This window comes from Canis lupus, chromosome 7 (assembly GCF_011100685.1).
Source record: "Canis lupus familiaris isolate Mischka breed German Shepherd chromosome 7, alternate assembly UU_Cfam_GSD_1.0, whole genome shotgun sequence".
Classification (NCBI taxonomy): Eukaryota; Metazoa; Chordata; class Mammalia; order Carnivora; family Canidae; genus Canis; species Canis lupus.
This window is the reverse complement of record NC_049228.1, coordinates 3,943,089-3,963,779: the sequence shown is the minus strand read 5'-3', so window position 1 is coordinate 3,963,779 and position 20,691 is coordinate 3,943,089. Positions and strand designations below refer to the sequence as shown.

The 20,691-nt window shown below is 35.6% G+C and overlaps 1 protein-coding gene across 5 annotated transcripts in view; it reads left to right on the top strand.

Moving 5' to 3' along the window:
• PTPRC (protein tyrosine phosphatase receptor type C) overlaps positions 1–20,691 on the top strand; it is a 126,297-nt gene that overhangs the window by 83,839 nt on the left and 21,767 nt on the right. For all 5 annotated transcript variants that reach the window (XM_038541956.1, XM_038541955.1, XM_038541954.1 and 2 more), the window contains 8 exons: positions 1,379–1,582; positions 3,169–3,380; positions 7,588–7,648; positions 15,798–15,906; positions 16,627–16,661; positions 18,542–18,651; positions 19,209–19,299; positions 19,390–19,466. In XM_038541956.1, coding sequence (XP_038397884.1) covers positions 1,379–1,582; positions 3,169–3,380; positions 7,588–7,648; positions 15,798–15,906; positions 16,627–16,661; positions 18,542–18,651; positions 19,209–19,299; positions 19,390–19,466 — 899 coding nt within the window. The remainder of the gene's footprint in view (positions 1–1,378; positions 1,583–3,168; positions 3,381–7,587; positions 7,649–15,797; positions 15,907–16,626; positions 16,662–18,541; positions 18,652–19,208; positions 19,300–19,389; positions 19,467–20,691) is intronic.

The following is a 20,691-nucleotide window of genomic DNA, read 5'->3' as shown; positions in this document are numbered from 1 at the left end:
ATCCTTAACATGTTCTGTACACCATGTGCTTTTGGATTCAGTGTCCTTTAGACAAAGTAGAAGAGGTAGAGATGTGCACATAAAATATCTTGGCATTGCAACCAAAAGCTTGAAACCCTTTTCAACTGGAAATGAACATTCTGAACCACCTTTTTAAGCACTGAAAACTTTAATTCCCAAATAGCAGTATCTTTTGAACAACACATTCTTCAAAATTAAATCAGAAATTTGACTTTTATCAAATGAGCTAGGATAAAAGCTTCATAGAACTACATAAATGAACCATTTTGATACAGAAAGGTTGTGAGGTTATATATGCAAACATACAAAATTAGGTCACTGAGTGGAAGCCAGAATGGCCTTGATAACAGCATCTTGATATTTAGATTTTAGCTGAGTAAGAAGTTGGGCATCGTTCTAGCTGCCAGATGCCATGGAAGGAGCATGCAGAAGCTGTGAGAGGGGGTGGGGAAGTGGGGGTTTGGGTGCCTGCCCCTCTCGTGAGCTCACACCTTTCCTGCCCTCAAAGAGAATTCTAACTGGGGAGAGAGTAGAACTGAGCTGGCAAGTGTGCCTCAGTTAACTCTCGCTTTGGGGATTTCTGGGAAAATAGACCCTCTGGAGCACCGTATCTTACTTATTTAGGATTCCATGGTAAAGTAGAGATATTATGTAGAATCTCCGTATTATGGAGACAAGAAATTAGTACGTGTTAGATCTTTTCTGATACTATTTTGGCAAGTCCACAGGCACAGCAAGCTGGACCAGAGAAGTGAGGTGTCCAAGACCAAAAAACCGTCTTGGCCCCACTGCAAACCCTTGTCCCTTCTTCCGCACCAGACAGTATGCACAGTGGTGAAGACAAGAGCATAGATTCTGGAACCTCAAAGCCTGGTTCCCATCCTGACTCTGTTCCTCCTTTCCTGTGAGCTCACGGGCTGATTGCTTAGTGTTTCTATGGCTCAGTTTTCTCATCTGTAAAATGTGATGATATTAAGAGAACTGGCCTCTGGTGCTAATGAATCCGTGTACACCACGTATGATTGTGCTTGGCACATAGGATGATCTATCTATTCATTATTTTGATCATCATCATCATCATCATCATCATCATCATCAAGATCATCATGTTATCACGTAATTGCTATCCAGCCTCATGATGTCAACTTTGATCTTCTTTTAATACGTCTTGACTGATGCCACTCGGCTACTCAAAAATAGTAGCTGGTGAATTTGCAGTTTAACAAATGCTAACTCTACGGCTTGGTCCTATGTCCCCTACACCTTCTGGCCAGAATCTGCTGCTCGTGTCAGGCTCATCCCTACATTCAGAATGCTCCTTCTTTCATTTGTAATGCTTCCTTTTTTTCCCTTATAGAGATTCAGTCACATGCCTCTGGCCAAGAAGAAGCTTACTTTCATCAGGAAATGTGCCAAGAGTTGGGTGAAACAGTGAAACAACATCAACTGCAACAGTTGAACCCTTATACAAAGTACAGGGTATCAGTAAAAGCCTACACCAATGGAAAAGTGCGACGTGAAGGAAGTTGTGAAGTGTGTGATGTTAAGACAAATGAATCAAGTAAGTTATATGCTTTGTTTTTTTGTCCTGTGAAAGGCAAGGAGCGAAGTATGAACTTTTGAGTACAGCATCCATCCATCCTTATGCTTCATTTGGGAAACACATTGACGTGGCTCAGTGGCTCATGTGTTAACATCTAGGGTTTATAATGACTTAAAATACAGTGATTTGAAAACTGATACCCTGGGTTCTCTGTATTCCTTGTGTATTATCATAGAATCATAAGAATGAAGCATGAGGGCATATTAACTGGTACAATTTTTAAGATTTCAGGCCATTTAGGTACCTAATCAACTTAGATAAAAATGCATGATCTATTGTTTTCTTTAGTATCTAGAAATACTAACTGTAATCAGATGCCCAATAACGTCTCACTCGGAGAGCAAATCGTTCACTTGCTAACCTCTGCTTACCTGACAAACCACCTTATAAAACATACTACTTTATTGGCCTTTTCTTCTCTTTGTTACGCTTAACTACCTATTTTATTTTATGGCATATTTGCATTCGAAGTTTCCTTTCAAAGGCCTCTTGCCAACTGTATGATGTAGTTATAGTTTCCAGGATCTAAAGCTAAATCTATCTCTCAGGAGAGGAAGGAAGTCAGGAAGGAAGAAACGCCCCGGTGTCAGCCAGTATCTGGCACCAGGCTCATGAAAAAAAAATTGTCTTATTCGGGGCTGACAGTAGAATGCTTTTAATGAAATGTAATGTCGGTTAGGTTCTGGTTTTAAAAGTCCAGATCCTCAGAGTGCCTGGGTGGCTCAGCTGGTTAAGCACCTGCCTTCAGCTCAAGCCCTGACCTCAAGGTCCTGGGATCGAGCCCTGCGTTGGGCTCCCTACCCAGCGAGAGCCTGCCTCTCTCTCCCTGCCGCTCTTGCATGCACGCTTTCTCTCTCGCTCACTCTGTCTACTCAGATAAATAAATAAAACTTAAAAAAAAAAAAGTCCAGATCCTTGAGCTTTATAGGTTTATTTTCCTAAATTTCTGTGAAGTCACAGAAAACAAAGATAATTTGTTGCTGCTCCTGAAGAAAGCAGCCAGCCAGGTGGTTACTAGGGTCCTGTACGTACCTCAAGAACAGAGGAGCTCGGGGCAGCTGGCTGGCTCACTCAGGGGGTAGGGCATGCAACTCTTGATCTTGGGGTTGTGAGTTCGAGCCCCATGTTGGGTGTAGAGATTACTTAAAAACAAAAATCTCAAAAAAAAAAATGGAGGTACTGGACTTTATAGAGGCCCTCAGGGTCCCGTATCATTCTCTTCTCTCCCTGCCCCTTCCTTCCCCTCCTCTCCACTTCCCTTTCTTTCCTTCTCTCCTCTAATTCTATATACTCCCCTTAGGGGGTGGCATAAACTCTCATGACTTCAAGTACAACATATATGCTAATATTTATTAAATGACTAGGTGGCTTATCTTTAGGTGTTTTGTTACAGCGTTTTGATGTATATGCTATTATAACTTCCTCATCCATAACCCGCAAAATCAACACTTAAGATAATTTACATTGTACACGTATATTGCCCAGTGATTTAAATATGCATTTGCAAAGGGACTAAAGTAACAAATGTTTCTTCATTTTGATAGATCCAGGCCCAGTCAGGGACTTACATTTTTCACGGAAGTCAGATAATAGTGTGCAAGTGAGGTGTAAGCCTCCTGCTGCCTATAATGGCCCCAAGAATGGCAACTACCACCTGCAAATCAGAATTGGAGATGTCCTGGTTAATGATTTGCTTAACAAAGCTTGCGAATTCCTTGTAGAAAATCTTCACTATTCAACAGAATATAAGTTTAAGGTAAGAGTATGACTTCTATAGTCACTGTAGTACTGATATACATCATATGACTGTTAGGTCCTACTTAAATAATACTAAGATCAGCGTTCATGTGAGCTGGAGAAACTCTGTGTCTAATGAAATCACATTTAAAGTCTAATGAAGACTTAGAAATGCCTTATGTTTAACTCCAAACTCTGCATCTCTAGTTCTTAAAATAGTGGTTTCAGGTAAATATTTTGTTGGAATATTTTTGACCTTCAAAATGATTTACTTACAGCAAAAGTATTGCTCCTGTGTCAAGAAGCACAACATTTTAATGCCGTGGCATATGACTTTGTCAAATCTTGTATTTACCTTGACTTTTTGTCTTTGTTAACATGAATTTTTTAATTACAAAATATCTTACAGGTACATCCAGGTTAGAAAACAGTAGAAATAGACATTACGAAATACCAGTGAACATGGGGAATGAAAAGACTCACCCGTAAGCTTAGTGTCTACTAATCATTTTGTGAATGTACCTCGAAAATGAAAAAACTCCATCTTTGCCCTGGTTGTAGGGAAAAACCCCAGCTCAGTCTTCTGTTCTGTGTCCTCTGTGAGTCTCCTGTACTGTTCACAGGCAAGACTACACTGATGACACCTCAGGTCACTAAATGGGTGGGGGCTTTTCCCCGTATCAAGCAAGTCTTCATGGCACCAGCTGGGTGTCCTACAATTTAGGTCAAATCAGACACTATCCGCCTGGAGATAGTTAAGGGCTCAGTCCCACAAGACTGCTCCCACCCCACTTCAGATGCCAAGTGCAAGTAGTTGGTCCCTAGGTTACCTTCAACTTCTGTCCAACTTCGCTACAAATCAGGGATTCCCATGACCCTCTCCTTAGGTCTGATTATTTGTGTGGCTCATGGAACTCAGGGAAATGCTTATTTACATTTACCAGCTTATTAAAGGATCTGATAAAGGATGCAAATGAGCATTCAGAAGAAGAGCTATGTAGGGTGATGTCTGAGAAGGCTCCACACACGGGAGCTTCTGTTCCCATGAAGTTCCCATGAAGTTGGGGTGCATCACTCTCCTGATGTGGGTGTGTTTGCCATCTGATAGCTCCCCAAAACTTTGTTCTTTGGAGATTTTTAAAAAATCGATTGGAAAGATTAATAATCAGCCGTTAACTTCATTTTCAGCCCTTCTACCTTCTTGAGATAATGGGCGGCGGGGCTGAAAATTCCAAGCTTCTACTCATGGCTTTATCCTTCCAATGACTAGCCCTCGGTCGGGAGCCCATTCATTCACCTCGTTAGAATGAAAGACACTCCTATCAGGGAAATTCTAAGGGTTTCAGGAGTTCTGTTCCTGAAACAGGAACCAGGCAGAGACCAAAATATATTTTCCATTATCTCACAACTTCCATCCCATGTGATGCATATTTATATGTACGCAGCTTATATATTATCAACATTCTGAACACACACTTTTTCATATATCACTACATCGTGAACATTTTTCCACATTAAATATTCTGCTACTATGCAATTTTTAATGGTCGTATAAGATTTTTATCATATGGCTTTATCACGTTCTATGAACTGTGTTTGTTTTCATCTCTGCTATAATCAACAATCCACAAACACACTTACGGGTAAAAAGCAAAATCTTTGAATGTGTCTTTAGCCATTTCTGTTTAAATGAATTCCTGATAACAAATGTTTGGGGTCAAAAGGAATTTACATGTATTTTAAGAGTTTTTGCGATGATTTTTTTTTTCTGCGATAATTTTACCAAATTATCCTTCCTATTACAGTATATGAAGTGACTGCTCTTGAGAGTCTCACCAATACTGGGCATGTCCTTTTTCTTTGATGTTTAGTAGGTGAAATATGGTATTGACGTCTCTTTGTTTTGCTGTTGAAGATAAATATAGTTTTTGTTGTTACTATTATGGCTCCTGTGGTAACATACTCTTTACATCCTTTGCCTAGTTTTATTTGGGGAACTTTTCAGATATTGATGATATTCAAATCTTTGTCTTATGAGTTGCAAGTTTTATTCCCAGTCTGGAGTTTGTTTCTAAATTTTATTTATAATACTTTAAGACACACAGTTTTTCCTTTTACCTTTATTTAGCCAAATTTATCAGTTTTATTTCTGATTTAATGAAAATTTCCACAGTCAATAGTTGACTCTTCAATATAATGTTGACAATTGGTTTCATATCCTTTATCACTTAAAGAAATGTTCATATATATAATAATATATTATACATATTATATACATTTATATATACATATGTATATATTATATATTTCTTATAATATATTTTATATATTATAATGTATATAAATATGTAACCTTTCTTCTTGTTTGTTTAATCAGAGACATCAAATGTTTCAATTGCACTATATTAGATGATGCCATGGTTGTGATGACATGATGTGATTTGTTTATATGGTGAATTATAGTAATAGGTTTTGTGATGCTAAACCATGTCACATTCCAAGAGAAAATCGTGCTCTGTTGTTGTGCATTATTCCTTGAAAGTATAATTGAATTAAATAGCTTATTTTTTTTTTGTCTTTATGAATGGATATTCATCAATGAGATCACTCAATAAGGGGGTAGAGGTAGTGGGCATAGGCATTTGGCATAGGCGTGGCCATGCATCATTCTTATTATATTTTGGTATAAAGGTTGTGCTAACCTGATAAAGCACATTGGAGACATTTTCCTGTTTTTCTACATTTTATAACTTTAAATAGAACAGGGATGATTTGTTCTCTGAGTAATTTGTTTTAATTAAGCCTTTTAACACAGAGGAATTCTTTCTGAACCATTTACATTTTCTTTCAATATCATTGTGCTTTCAGATATTTTACACTTTTTTTCCAAAGAATAGTCCATATAAAAGAAATATTTTGTTATCACATATCATATACGTTATATTTCATCTCCCATTACTTTTCCAGCACCCACCCATTAAATTCTATTTCTTTTTAGTTTCTCAAGTACATATATTTAGGTACTTTATCTGATGCTCTTCTCTCTCTAGAATTTTCTTCTCCTATTTGTCAATATGATAAGTTATTCTGGAAAAATACAGGTAAACATCATATTAAAATACAATCTTCAAATTTAAATTGGTATATAATTATTTAGTAATTCATTCTTTTCTCTGCCCTCCAGAAGATTGTCTCTTGTTTTCTTCATTGCACATTACATAATTCATTTTCATGTTTCTTTTTGTCTCCACTACAAAATTTATGCCATCACAAGGAACCAATCACCTTAGCTTTATTCTTCATTGTGATCTCTGGTTAGTAGATTGATAAAGTTGTTTTCATCATACTTAATTAACGTGGATTTATTTTTATGTTCTCCTGGTAATTTGGGATTAAAAGTACTTTTCTGTCCATCTCTTTCTATCTTTATTATCTAACAACAAAATAACAAAAAAAGAAAAGTTAAAGCTATGAACTGTCCTTTGGTAAAATTTTGACTGTATGCCATGACTGTGTTATTTGTTACTAATTTTTAAGTGACTGACATAAAGTTTAATGAGTGGATTTTAAAGTAGAATGTTCTTGTTATTGATAACTTTCAAAGAATTTATATCTGCAATTTGAAAGAGTTTTTAATTTATCTGTTTTTAAAGAGAGTGTTTTTGCATTTCTGGTGCTTGGATTTTATTGTTATTAATTATTAGCTGTAAAAAGATAATTAGCTTTTACAATTCCTACTTTTTGGAATTTATAAAGTATTTTTTATAGCTCAATGTATAATGAATGTTTACAAATACTCTGTGAATACTAGGGATTTTTATATCCTCCAAAGGGTAAAAACTTAGATCCATATTTTCCAAATTTGCCAATGTAAAGATATTAGCTTATCAATAGGGAATTTTACCTTAAAGATTTGAATACTTTGATGTGTGGATTTTATATCTTCAGTTTCACTTATTCTTGCTGATTATAACCATTATTATTATTATTATTATTATTATTATTATTATTACTGCTAAATAGGCTAATATTTCCTTGACTTTTTCACTGTTAAATATTTTCTGTTAAAAAATATTTGATAACAACATATTGACCTAACCTTGATTTTGATTTTAAAGTTATCCTGTATATATTAAATTAAATAGCATTGTATGAGAAGTAAGGTATGTGCTACATAAATAAATTTACATTGGAAAACTATTTTCTCTTTTACTATTGAAATTCAGGTCTACTATAACAATGGAAAATTTGATGGAGCTTCACAAAATTTTTCTCACACAACATCTTGTAAGTCATTACATGGCTATTTATTATAATTCTATTAAATATATATTAGCACTTAAGCTTTATTTTATATTCAAACTTATATTTAATTTTTAAATGTTCATATATTTTCCATAAACATAGTATTTTAAGTTGTCTGAAAAACATGTATAGGTAAATAAAATACAGTATTTTATTTTATTTTTAACTTTTTATCTGAGTATAGTTGACACACAATGTTACAGTAGTTTCAGTTGTACAACACGGTGATTTAACAATCCATACATGATGCTGTGCTCACCACAAGCTACCATCTGTCACCATGCAAAAAAGCTATTATGATATCATTGACTATATTCTTTACGCTGTGCGTTTTATTCTGATTTATTTTATTTTATTCTGATTTATTCATTTCATAACTGGAAGCCTGGCCTCCCTCTCTCCTTCTCCCATTTTACCCATCCCCCTACCTCTCTTCCCATAGACAACCATCACTTTGTTCCCTGTAAAATACAGTATTTTAAATTCAATTAGGAGATTCAATTATTAAAGGGCTCATTGATTTCATAACATAATTCAAAAGAGGATTTATCTGTGTAGACTTAAAATTCAATTAGGTTTATGACATTTTTTCATGTTTGTTAACACGGCAGGTTTGTTTCGTGTACTGTTTTAGAGATTGTTACTCATTTTATCTTATTCTGTCCCTCCAAAGTAAGCTCGGTAGAAGCAGGCCTTAGATACAAATCTGTCCTGGTTTAACTTAACTAAAGCTAAGATAAGCACTGCTTAATAGCAATATGGCTATTTAATTTTTTATCATTAATATTTTAAGTAGTTTAATCAAAATAAAGCTGCAGATTTTAAAAATCACTTAAATTTAAATGTCATCATAATAATGAAAATAACAGGTGCATATCACCACTCCCCACTCCTCATTGTCCTGCTCGCTGAGATGACCACTTTTCACCATTTCTATTTTCACTTCTCCTTATAGCTCCCTCAGTATATGTCAAGAGTATTAGCTGCTATTCTTTCTAGAGTTACTAACATTGCCCATTGATCTGATCCTATCGAGGAAGAAGACTTACTACACTATTTTAAGTTTCTCTGGTTGTTGGCTTGTAAATTAAATTAAATTAAATTAAATTAAATTAAATTAAATTATTTAAATCTCTATGTGTTGTGTTATCAACCGTAGACAATTTTTGATGCTATCATTGCACCGTCTCAGTTTTACTCTCTTACACACCTATGCATCTGCACAATCACTAATGCCTTCTTTTCCAAAAGCTATGAAAGCTCGTGTTCCAAATAGCTTTCCTAAGGCCCTTGTACAGTTTTCTTCTTTCTACTCAAAGGTCAAAAGAAAAGCTGCCAATATGAAATGCCCGCCAAATTCAGTGAGAGGGCTTTGATTTTATTTTCATATAAGTCTTTTTCTTTTATGATTCCTTACAATAAAAACAGCTTCGTTGAATTGTTTTCTACCTTGCAGGTCACTTAGAGCTGCAGCACCCACTCCTGGGGGGGGGGTGTCGTCACAGACTCAACTGGACATTGCACAATCACATCTTAATAAGCCAGACATGACACCACTTCGCTCAGAGAGACACAGAACAGGAAACAGAGCGTGCCAGCAAGGAAGGCTGGCAGCAGCAATGATAGTAGCAGTGCACATGGCAGTGCCAGAGCTGTACTGCCACCCTCCCTGGGGCAAGTGAGAGCATCAGATCATGTGTGTGGTGGTGAGAGATGTCCTGGCTTAGCAGCTCCATGTTAAGAAAGGAACCAATATCTCTTAGAATAGTTCCACAGGCAGGGCTTCCAGACACGTCAGCAGGAGTGTGTCCAGAGATGAGATGTGCTGCCCTGGGTGACTCCGCTCAGGGACACCTAAAGCTAGGGCTTCTCCCAGGACAGTGTAGTTCATACACAAACCTCCCTGTCCAGATTCAGGTTAGCAATCAAGGGTCTTTTTCACCATTAGGAATGTTGCCTATTAACAGCTGATCACCCACTTTTACCAGATTTCCATGTCCGTGGAGCTAGAGAGTCATCCCATGGCCTTCCTTCCATAACACAGAAAAAGTTTTATTGACTTTTTGCTCACAATGGCATCTTTATTAGAGATAAATAATATAGTGACTTTTTAATAGTGACATCGTCTCCAGGGGAGGTCTCAGGTTGTGACTTGCCAAGAATACACCTTCTAGAAAAGTATTGCTGAGCTTCTCTGGCATAAGATTTCATCATCTGTATTTTGACAACATTCCCAGTTGAACTGCTGGGGCCCCTTTCTTCCTGCACTGAAGTGGACTCCCTAGGTGGACAGCTCAGGGGCTGTCGTAAAACTTACCTTCTTTGGTTTCCTGTTTTAGAATGGCTACATCTGAATTTCATTTTTAAAAAAATGTAGTGGTATATATTCTCTAGCGTAAGAAGAAAATATTCTAGTTCTTGCACACATGAAAATGCAATGCTTGGTTCTACTCTGGCACTTGATCAATATTTTGACTTGGTGTAAAATTCTAAGTTAAAAAAATCGAGACTTGAAAAAGTATTTCTGTTTTGTTCTCCTACATCTGGCATTACTTTCTAATGCCATCCCATTTCTCGTTCTTTTTCTATATTCCCATACTTTTTTTCCCTTTGGAACTTTTAGACTTTCCTCTTTATTCTCGGTCTTGCTTGGGTCTTTTTCATTTATTTTCCTGGATACTATAGGCTTTTGTGACTTCAATCTCTGAGAAATTTTCTTTGCTCCAGTTTTTTTTTCTCTGTAGTCCTTTTGGAGCTCCTGTTAATCTCATTTTGGAAATTGTATGTCAGTTTGTTATTTTAGAATCCCCCTTTCTTGTTGAGGGTTTCCTTGAGAGTTTGGTTCTTATCAGCAGTCGGATGAAAGCTATTGTGAGACAATAGGAAAAGTTGATTAGAAGTTCTGTGATCCTCAGAGGGTTTGTTGACTGAGATTCTTTGTATTATTATTATTTTTAAAATTCTTTTTTTTTTTTTTTTTGTTCATGAGAGAGAGAGAGAGAAAGAGAGGCAGAGACACAGGCAGAGGGAGAAGCAGGCTCCAAGCAGGCCTGATGCGGGACTCGATCCTGGGACTTTAGGATCACGCCCTCGGTGGAAGGCGGCACTAAACTGCTGAGCCACCCAGGGATCCCCTGTATTATTATTATTATTATTATTATTATTATTATTATCATCATCATAATTATTATTATTTCCTACTTTTATGTAAATAAAATCTTACTTAACTATTTACTTAGATAACATCTACTTTTTACTTATTTAAATTTTTTTTCTCGTTTTTATTTAAATTCAAGTTAGTTAACTATATAACGTAGTATTGGTTTGAAGAGTAAAATTTCAGTAATTCACCACTTACATATAACACCCAGTGCTCAACACAAGTGCCCTCCTTAATGCTCATCATCCAGTTAGCCCATTCCCCACTCACCTCCTCTCCAGGAACCCTCAGTTTGTTCTCTATAGTTAAGAGTCTCTTATGGTTTACCTCTCCCTGTTATTACCTTATTTTATTTGTCCTTCCCTTCCCCTCTGTTCATCTGTTTTGTTTCTTAAATTCCACATATGAGTGTAATCATAAGGTATTTGTCTTTCTCTGACTTATTTCACCTAACAATACATTTTAGTTCCATCTCTGCCATTGCAAATGGAAAGATTTCGTTCTTTTTGATGGCTGAATAATATTCCATTGTATGTACACACACCACATCTTCTTTATCCATTCATCGAGTTGATGACACATGAGCTCTGTCCGTAGTTTAGCTATTGTTGATAATGCTGCTATAAACATCAGGGTGCACGTCCCCCATTATATCTGTATTTTTGTATCCTTTGGGTAAATACCTAGTAATGGAATTGCTGGGTAGTAGAGTAACTCTATTTTTAACTTTTTGAGGAACTTCCATACTGTTTTCCAGAATGGCTACACCGGTTTGCATTCCCACCAACAGTATATGAGGCTTCCCCTTTTTCTGCATCCTCACCAACTTCTATTGTCTCCTGTTTTTAATTTCAGCCCTTCTGAAAGGTGTGAGGTGGTATCTCATCATGGTTTTGATGTGTATTTCCCTGATGATGAGTGATGTTGAGCATCTTTTCATGTGTCTGTTGGCCATCTGGAGGTCTTCTTTGGAAAAATGTCTATTCATGTCTTCTGCCCATATCTTGCCTGAATTATTTGTTTTTTGTGTGTTGAGTTTGATAAATTCTTTATAGATTTTGGATACTAACACTCTATTGGATATGTCATTTATAAATATCTTCTTCCTATTGAATATGTCATTTATAAATATCTTCTCCCATTCTATAAGTTGCCTTTTAATTTTGTTGATTGTTTTCTTTGGTGTGTAGAAGCTTTTTATCTTGATGAAGTCCCAGTAGTTCATCTTTGCTTTTGTTTCCCTTGCCTCTGGAAATGTGTCTAGTAGAAAGCTGCTACCGCCCAGGTGAAAGAGGTCACTGCCTATGTTCTCCTCTAGCATTTGGATGGTTTCCTATATCACATTGAGGTCTTTCATACATTTTGAATTTATTTTAGTGTGTGGTGTAAGAAAGTCATCCTGTTTAATACTTCTGCATGTGGCTGCCCAGTTTTTTCAACACCATTTGTTGAAGAGACTTTCTTCCATTGGCTATTCTTTCCTGCTTTGTCAAAAATTAGTTGGCCATAGAGTTGAAGGCCCATTTCTGGGTTCGCTATTCTGTTCCATTGATCTGTGTGTCTGTTTTTGTGTCAGTACCACACTGTCTTGATGACCACAGCTTGCTAATACAGCTTGAAGTCTGGAATTGTGATGCCTTCTGCTTTGGTTTTACTTTCTTTCTCTTTCTTTCTTTCTTTCTTTCTTTCTTTCTTTCTCTTTCTTTCTTTTTTTCTTTCTTTTTATTTTTATCAACATTAATTTGGCTATTTGGAGTCTTTTCTAGTTCCATATAAAATTTTAGATTATTTATTTTAGTTCTTTGAAAAATGCTGATGTTATTTTGATGCAAATTGTATTGAATGTATAGATTGCTGTAGGTGATATATATGTTTTAATATTCATTCTTTCAATCCATGAGCATGGAATGTCTTTTAGTTTTGTTTGTTTGTTTGTCTTTTTAGAGAAAGATCAAGCTTAAATGTGGTGGGGGTGGGGAGGACGAATGAAGGGAGAGGGGCAGAGGGAAAGGAATAGAAAATCTTAAGCAGTCTCCGTGCCCAGGGCAGAGCCCACGCAGGGCTAGATCACATGACCTCAAGATCATGACCTGAGCCAAAATCAAGAGTCAGTGGCTCAACCCAACTGAGCCACCCAGGCACCCCTCAAATATTTTTCCATTTTTTTGTGTGTGTCTCTTTCAGTTTCTTTCATAAGTGTCCTACAATTCTCAGTGTATAGATCTTTTACCTCTTTGGTTATATTTATTTTTAAGTATTTTATGATTTTTGGTACAGTTGTAAATGGGATCAGTTCCTTGATTTATCTTTCTGATGCTTCATTATTGGTGTACAGAAATGCAACAGATTTCTGTATGTTGATTTTATATCCTATGACTTTGCTGAATTTATGTATAAATTCTAACAATTTTTGGTGAAATCTTTTGGGTTTTCTACATAGAGTATCATATCATCTGTCAAGAGTGATAGTTTGATTTCTTCCTTGCCAATGTAGATGCTTTTTCTTTATTTTTGTTGTCTGATTGCTGAGGCTAGGACTTCCAGTACAATGTTGAACAACAGTGGTGAGAGTGGACATCCCTCTTGTGTTCCTGACCTTAGGGGAAAAGCTCTCAGTTTTTCCTCATTGAGAATGATATTTGCTGAGGCTCTTTGGTATATGGCCTTTATGATGTTGAAGTATGTTCCCTGTATCCCAACTTTATTGAGGGGTTTTATCAAGAATGGATGCTGTAGTTTGTCAAAAAAATTTTTTTTTGCCTATATTGAAAGGATTGTAAGATTTTTATCCTTTCTTTTATTAACGTGGTGTATTACGTCAATTGAAGGGCAGATATTGGACCACCTCTGTAGCTCAGGAAAAAATCCACTTGATCATGATGAATAGTTATTCTAATGCACTGTTGGATTTGATTTGCTAGTATCCTGTTGAGAATGTTTGCGTTCATGTTCATCAGAGATATTGGCTGATAATTCTTTTTAGTGGGGTCTCTGTCTGATTTTGGAATCAAGGAATGAGTTTGGAAGTTTTCCTTCTATTTCTATTTTTTGGAACAGCTTCAGGAGAATAGGTATTAACTCTTCTTTAAACATTTGGTAGAACTCCCCCGGAAAGCCATCCGGCCCTGGACTCTTGTTTGTTGGGAGATTTTTATTACTGATTCAATGTCTTGGCTGGTTATGGGTCTGTTCAAAATTTCTATTTCTTCCTGTTTCAGTTTTAGTAATTTATATGTCTAATTTCTCCCAGATTGCTCAATTTGTTGGCATATAATTGCTCATAATATTCACTTATAATTGTTTATATCTCTATGGTGTTGATTGTGATCTCTCCTCTGTCATTTGTGTTTTTATTTATTTGGGTCCTTTCTCTTTTCTTTTTGATAAATCTGGCGAGGGGCTTATAAATTTTGTTAATTATGTCAAAGAACCAGCAATGTTTAAACTGTTGCACCCACAGTCTTCCTGATCAGTCCATTAATTGTAACTCTATATAGACTATTTCTCCTAACTCTAGAGATGCCAACCTGGTCTGAACCACTGCCCTACTTTGCTTAGATTATAGTATTCTCAAATTGTCATAAAAATCTGTAAAATGCACTAGTCAGAGCATATTACTTCTCTGTTCAAAATCTTGCAGGTGCTACCTGTTTAACTCAAAAACTAATGTATCCTTAAAATGGTTTCAGGGCCCTACAAATCTGAGCTTTGCCTCCTCCTACTCCCCATCGTACTTTCAGGTGGCAGCTCATGCTGCCTCACTCTCTCCATTCCAGCCGCATGAGTCTCCCTGCTATTCCTTGGACATGCCCAGCATGCTCCTGCCTTTGGGTTCTTGCCCTAACTATACTCTGCCTCAAACATGCAACTTTCAGATACCTGCTTCGTTATCTCCCTCACTTTCTCATAGTCTTTATTGTCTTCTAACTTCTCTTACCAAGTGCTTATTCATTATGTATATTGTTAAGTGTCTGTTTTTCCTCTCACAAAGTTATTTCCATGAGGACAAGGATCCTTGTTTTGTTCTCCAAGATATCTTAAGTACCTAAATCAGTGTTTGACATACAGTAAGATTCAACACTACTTTTTGCAAATCATGAATAATTGCTATTTATTATATCCCAGACACTGTGTCACATTTTTACTGTAAATCAGCTCATTTAACCTCATTTTAAGAATTAGGGAATGGAGTCACAAAGGTAATAAAGATTCTAGCCAAGGTCGCACCTTGGAAGTGGTTGAGCTTGGATTGGAACCCAAGCAGTCTGGCTCTAGAAGTGAGGCCCTGGATTTCACTACATTCCTTTCTGCACTCCCATTGTATGTGAAAAGTGTAAGATATTAATCCAGGGCAAGGGATATTTCCAGTACATTCTCTGTTCTCTGGCTTTCTTCCAGAAAAGGCATGGTTTCATGTCAAACTTTGGTGAAAATTTACATCAGGATAAGTACTCCTAATGGTAGAGTGAAACAGTTTTGTCCCCTGTTAAATTGATTTTATACCTCAGTGAGCAGGTGAGAAATTTTATCTGTGTGGGACAGAAGCCTTTCGGATCCCTTTGGGAGACTATCTACTTCTGCACATAAAGTTAAACTATATGAGTTTCTCTCTGAGATTTATAATAACTAGATTACCTCTCTGATGCCTTCAAAATGGAGTGACTAAAAGAAAGAAGTAAGCTGAAATGATAGTATCACAGAAGGAATAGTATTTTGTGGAAGGAGAGTTTCTCTTCTAAATTCTAATTGTTCTCTTAAAGTATCAGATGCTTTTATTTGTTTTGAATAATATAGGCAAAATATGCAAAATCAGGGATTTATTGTATCTAGTATTATTTTAAAAATTTATTCTTTGAAAGCCTCAAAAGAAATGAGCATATTAAAATGAAAATACTTTAAAGGTGATTATTCAAAGAACTCAGCAAAATATCTGACATAATAATCTTTCTTCATGTTATTTTTCATTTCTAGATAATTCTAGAGCACTGATTATATTTCTGGTGTTTCTCATCATTGTGACATTCTTAGCTCTGCTTGTTGTTCTCTATAAAATCTATGACCTACGCAACAAGAGGTCCAGGTAAGAGTTTGATTTCAATATAATATAATAATGCTGAAAGCACCAATCTAAGAGGTAAGTTTAAAACCAATTAAGTGAAGAATGAAAAGTAGCACAAAGTTCAGTTCATCAATGAACTTGTGAACAAAAACTTACTGTAGTCTTCTTGGTTTATAGTAAATACTAATATTTTCTACATTTACTAATAATGTTATAGAGTTTTAAAAATAATAACCAATGAAAAGAATAGATATTTATTCTTTTAGTACAAAGTAGGTCAGAGGAATCTAGAAATGATAAAGGCAAAAAGAAAAGAGAAAATACCTAGGGAATTATGTATTCCTTTGGCCAGGAACAACTGCATTTTATGAAAAATAATTCTAAAATAAAATAATAAAAAAATAAAATAATTTAGTCACTTACCTGAATTTAGCAGACAACCCTTGGTTGATGTCTTCCTCCCTTACTTTTTCTTTATTCCTCTCTCTTTCCTACAACTCTTCTTCATTCTTTCCTGCCTCCCCTGCCATGATCCTTCCTCCTCTCCTCCCCTTCTCTCCTCGTTCCCTCTTCCTCTCCCCTCTTCTCTCTTCCTCCTCTCCTTTCCTCTTTACTCCCTGGCTCCATTCCCTCCTTCCTTCAATAAATATAAAGTGAATTGATTCATTAAATATACATTGAACCCCAACTGAATTCTATGTTTCTTAAAAATATATAAACTTACGCTTCTTATTTTCACAGTGATTTAGATGAAGAGCAGGAACTTGTTGAAAGGGGTAAGTATACTTACTTTTTACTGGTGAATATCCCCTTCATGTTTGAATCCATTCATTTTAAATAAGAATTCAACATTTAAAAATATAATCTGGACTTATTCTGATGATATAATGATGAAACTTAATTCATTTATTATACATATATATATTTTTTTTATTTATTCTATACATATATATTGTGCTAGCACTGAAGATATGGCAGTGACAGGCCACAGACTCCACTCTTAAAGGGTTTGAAATCTAATAGAGGAAAACAGAAATATCAACAAATATGACAGTAGTTTGGTAAATGCCATAGAATTGAATGTATATGGTTCTATGGAAAGATAGAAGATAGAAGACTGTGAGTGGCAAAGGCAGCCATCTGGGTCTTCTAAGATTGTGGGGAGACATTAGATCAACAAATGAGGGAGTGGTGGATGGAAGAACAGATTGAAAGTCACAAAGTGGAAGACTTGGTAGTATGTGTGTACAAGTCCGGTGGGATGGTGGCTGTTTCCACTAAAGGACCACTAATGGACATGACAAAAAAGTTGCAATTTGACTTAGAAGAGGAAAGGAATTTCATTTTTCTCTTCTTTTTTCAACTGTTACATTGTTCCTTTAATATTTTAAATGTGATTTTTGATCTGGTAAAAGGGGGTGGAGTTAAAGATTGGAACTCTGTTTACAATAAAGAAAATGTATTTTCTCATATTCAGGACAGGAAAAATTTAAGTACTCCTATTACCCAAACTCCATAAAACCTGAAAGGTGGCCCTAATTTCAGAATGAATGAATATCAGAGGTTTTCGGAGACCTAAAGGAGCAACTGTACATGCCCAATGTGATACTCGTATTTGGATAATAAATTTCCACAGACAATAAGATACCCTAGTGGACATCTTTCTTGATCTGAAAAGTAGAGAACACTAACATGAATAGAAGGAACATATTTTTTACATGTGTGACACTTCACATTCTCTTATTCTTCTGAAATTTTTGTTTTTCAGGTGCCATATACAATTGTAGTTCTTTATGGTTAATATATTTTTACTCTTTACTAAGTTATTATAAAAGCAGAGCATATAATATGTTCCATACCCTGGAGGCATAACAAATTAATGCAACTTGTTTATAGCATAGTGTAAAGGGAATATCAAATGAAGCTGAGTCTTGAGTAGAAGGTATTAATCGTATTCTCTTATAACTATAGTATAGCTAATAAAGTATAGTAATTCTTATATTGCATTACATATTCAAACTTTGGATTTAGGCAATGGAACACATAATAGTATTAGAATCTTTTTAACAAATAGAGTTACATGCTCATATGTGTATTCAGAAGACAAATTTGAGGCAGTTGAAAAGATAAATCAGGATGAGGAAAAAAACAGAGACAGGGAGAGGAGTTAGGAGGTTGTCATTCCACAGATGAGGAGGACTGCTTGCACCTGACCAGGGACAGAAGGGATGGGAAGCACCCAGTGACCTACTGGATATGCGGAGGGAGGGGGAAACTTTGGATAGCATGAACGTTACAGCCTTAAATTAGTTTGCAAGTGGTGATCTTGTTTCCTGAGATTTGAATACTAGAGTAAAGGAAAAATTATTTTTACTTTGAATATTTTGACTTTGAGGTAAATGTAGGATAACTGTGTGGAAACTCTGGGAGAGAGTCTGAAAGGTTATTATAAAGTCCAGAAGAGGGCTGGAGCACAAGATTCAGATGTCATAGGCTTCTAGGTGAACCCTCGTATGGGAGTGAGATTTTCTGGGTGAAGTGTGTGAGGGAAGGAAAGAAATGAAAAATGGAATCCAAGCTATAAAGTTAGTGAAATTCATATGAACACTTGAAAGATAGACATAACCCTTGTCATGAATCCTTAATATGTTTAAAGATGATGAAAAACAACTGATGACTGTGGAGCCAATCCATGCAGATATTTTGTTGGAAACTTATAAGAGGAAGATCGCTGATGAAGGAAGACTGTTTCTGGCTGAATTTCAGGTGTGTGCTCCTCTTGATATATGATGAGAAATTTACTCAATTATTAACCTAAATTCTGTTTTAAAGGTATTATATAACTATTTGACTTTGTAGTTTGTCCCACGTAACACTACAACATAGTCAAAGCAGATATTATTAACATATTTATAGAACAAAAGAGAGACACATAGTCATGGAACTAGAAAATATTTCAAAATAATTCTTCCATATATCATTATCAGTTATGAAGCTGTGTCACAAAACATATTTGGCTGGTTTTGTACTTGTAGTCTAATTAACTATCTAAGTATGTGTTTTTAAATGAATTTTCAAGTGGCAATTAATTCTGAATTTGCTCTTGCTCGTGGGTTTTATTCTCAAAGTAGCCCATCATTCATTTTCTAGGTGTTTTTTGCATAACAGTTAATAATGCTAATTTCAATTACCATACAGGACTTGTTCATGAGCATAAAGGAAATACCTTATAGAATGTCTCCTTTGCTCAAAATGATCAGTGGCCAGCAGAAAATTATTTTTCTTGAATCTGCTGTGACCCAAAGGATCTTTATGTCTTTCAGAGCATTCCACGGGTGTTCAGCAAGTTTTCTATCAAGGATGCTCGAAAACCTTTTAACCAGAATAAAAACCGTTACGTTGACATCCTTCCTTGTAAGTACTCATTGAGAATTGGATTTACATGTATTTAGGCTACTTGATTATTCATTATTTCATTTGTTTATATTTCTTTTCTTTGAACAGATGATTATAACCGTGTTGAACTCTCTGATATAAATGGAGATGCAGGGTCAAATTACATAAATGCCAGTTACATTGATGTGAGTAAAAATGCATAACTGCCAGATTATTTTACATCTTTGTTATTTTGCCATTGATCATTTTCATTTTCCTTATAATCATGCATTCCATCCGATTCCTTCTTTGTCATGGCAAAATTTTAGAAATATTATTAGAAATAATTTGTATGATGAACGCTGGGTATTATACAATATGTTGGGAAATTGAATTTTAAATCAAATAAAGAAAAAGAATAAATCTTTTTAAAGATCAGAAAAAAGTTAAAAGAAATGGTTTGATGTAAACCCCTATTGTCACTGATATAAACAACAAAATCGTTAATATCTGCTAGGATAGCTATTGATGATTTGTTATTGGTACTAGGCACATTGTAGAATTTTTCTCCACCAAAAAATGATAGTAATAGTTAAAGTACTTGGGTGACCACTATGTGTGGGGTGTTAGACTAAAGGATCCATGTATGTATTTCTCATAAGAGCCCCACATTTGCCCCGACCACGTGCACCATGCTCACTGCAGAGGTGAGGACTGGGAGGCTCTGGTGAATTAGTTATCCTTCCCTTGCTCAATCAGTACAAGATTGAGTTGGGATTTCAAACGCAGGTCTGTGTGACTCCAAACTTGTGCTTCAATTATACAACATTGCCTTTCAGCAGAGGTGTTCTCCATTGCCCCAGATCATTGTATTTACTTAAAACCAAATATTTTGTATGGTTGACTTATCCAAAATATTTTAAAATGTTACTTATTATATAATTGTAAAATAAGTGATGAATCACACAATTTTTAAAAAAAACTTGAGCAGTATAAAGATAAAGACTGAAAAAAATCTTCCTTCTGCCATTTGCCCAAAGCCCCCGTTTACCAGAAGAGGTAACCTCTATGTTGCTTCTTCTTTATCCAGGCAATTTCTTTATAAACAAGAAAACGCCAACATTATTTATCATCTCCTTTACCCAAAAATGTTAACATACTATTCACATTGTTCTGTGCCAGGCTTTTTAAATGTAGGTGATATATGTGTAAAACATCACTACAAGAACAGGGAGTGGCAAATTTTTTTTTTTTTTTTTTTTTTTTTTTTTTTGTATAAGGGGCCAGACAACAAGTATTTTGGGTTTTCCAGGACATACCACTCTGTCACAACTACTTAGTTCTGAAGTTTAGTGGCCACACTTTAATACATAATGTGAATGTGTTCCCATTTTTTTTTTGTTTTTGTTTTTTTCTTTTTTACAAAATCAG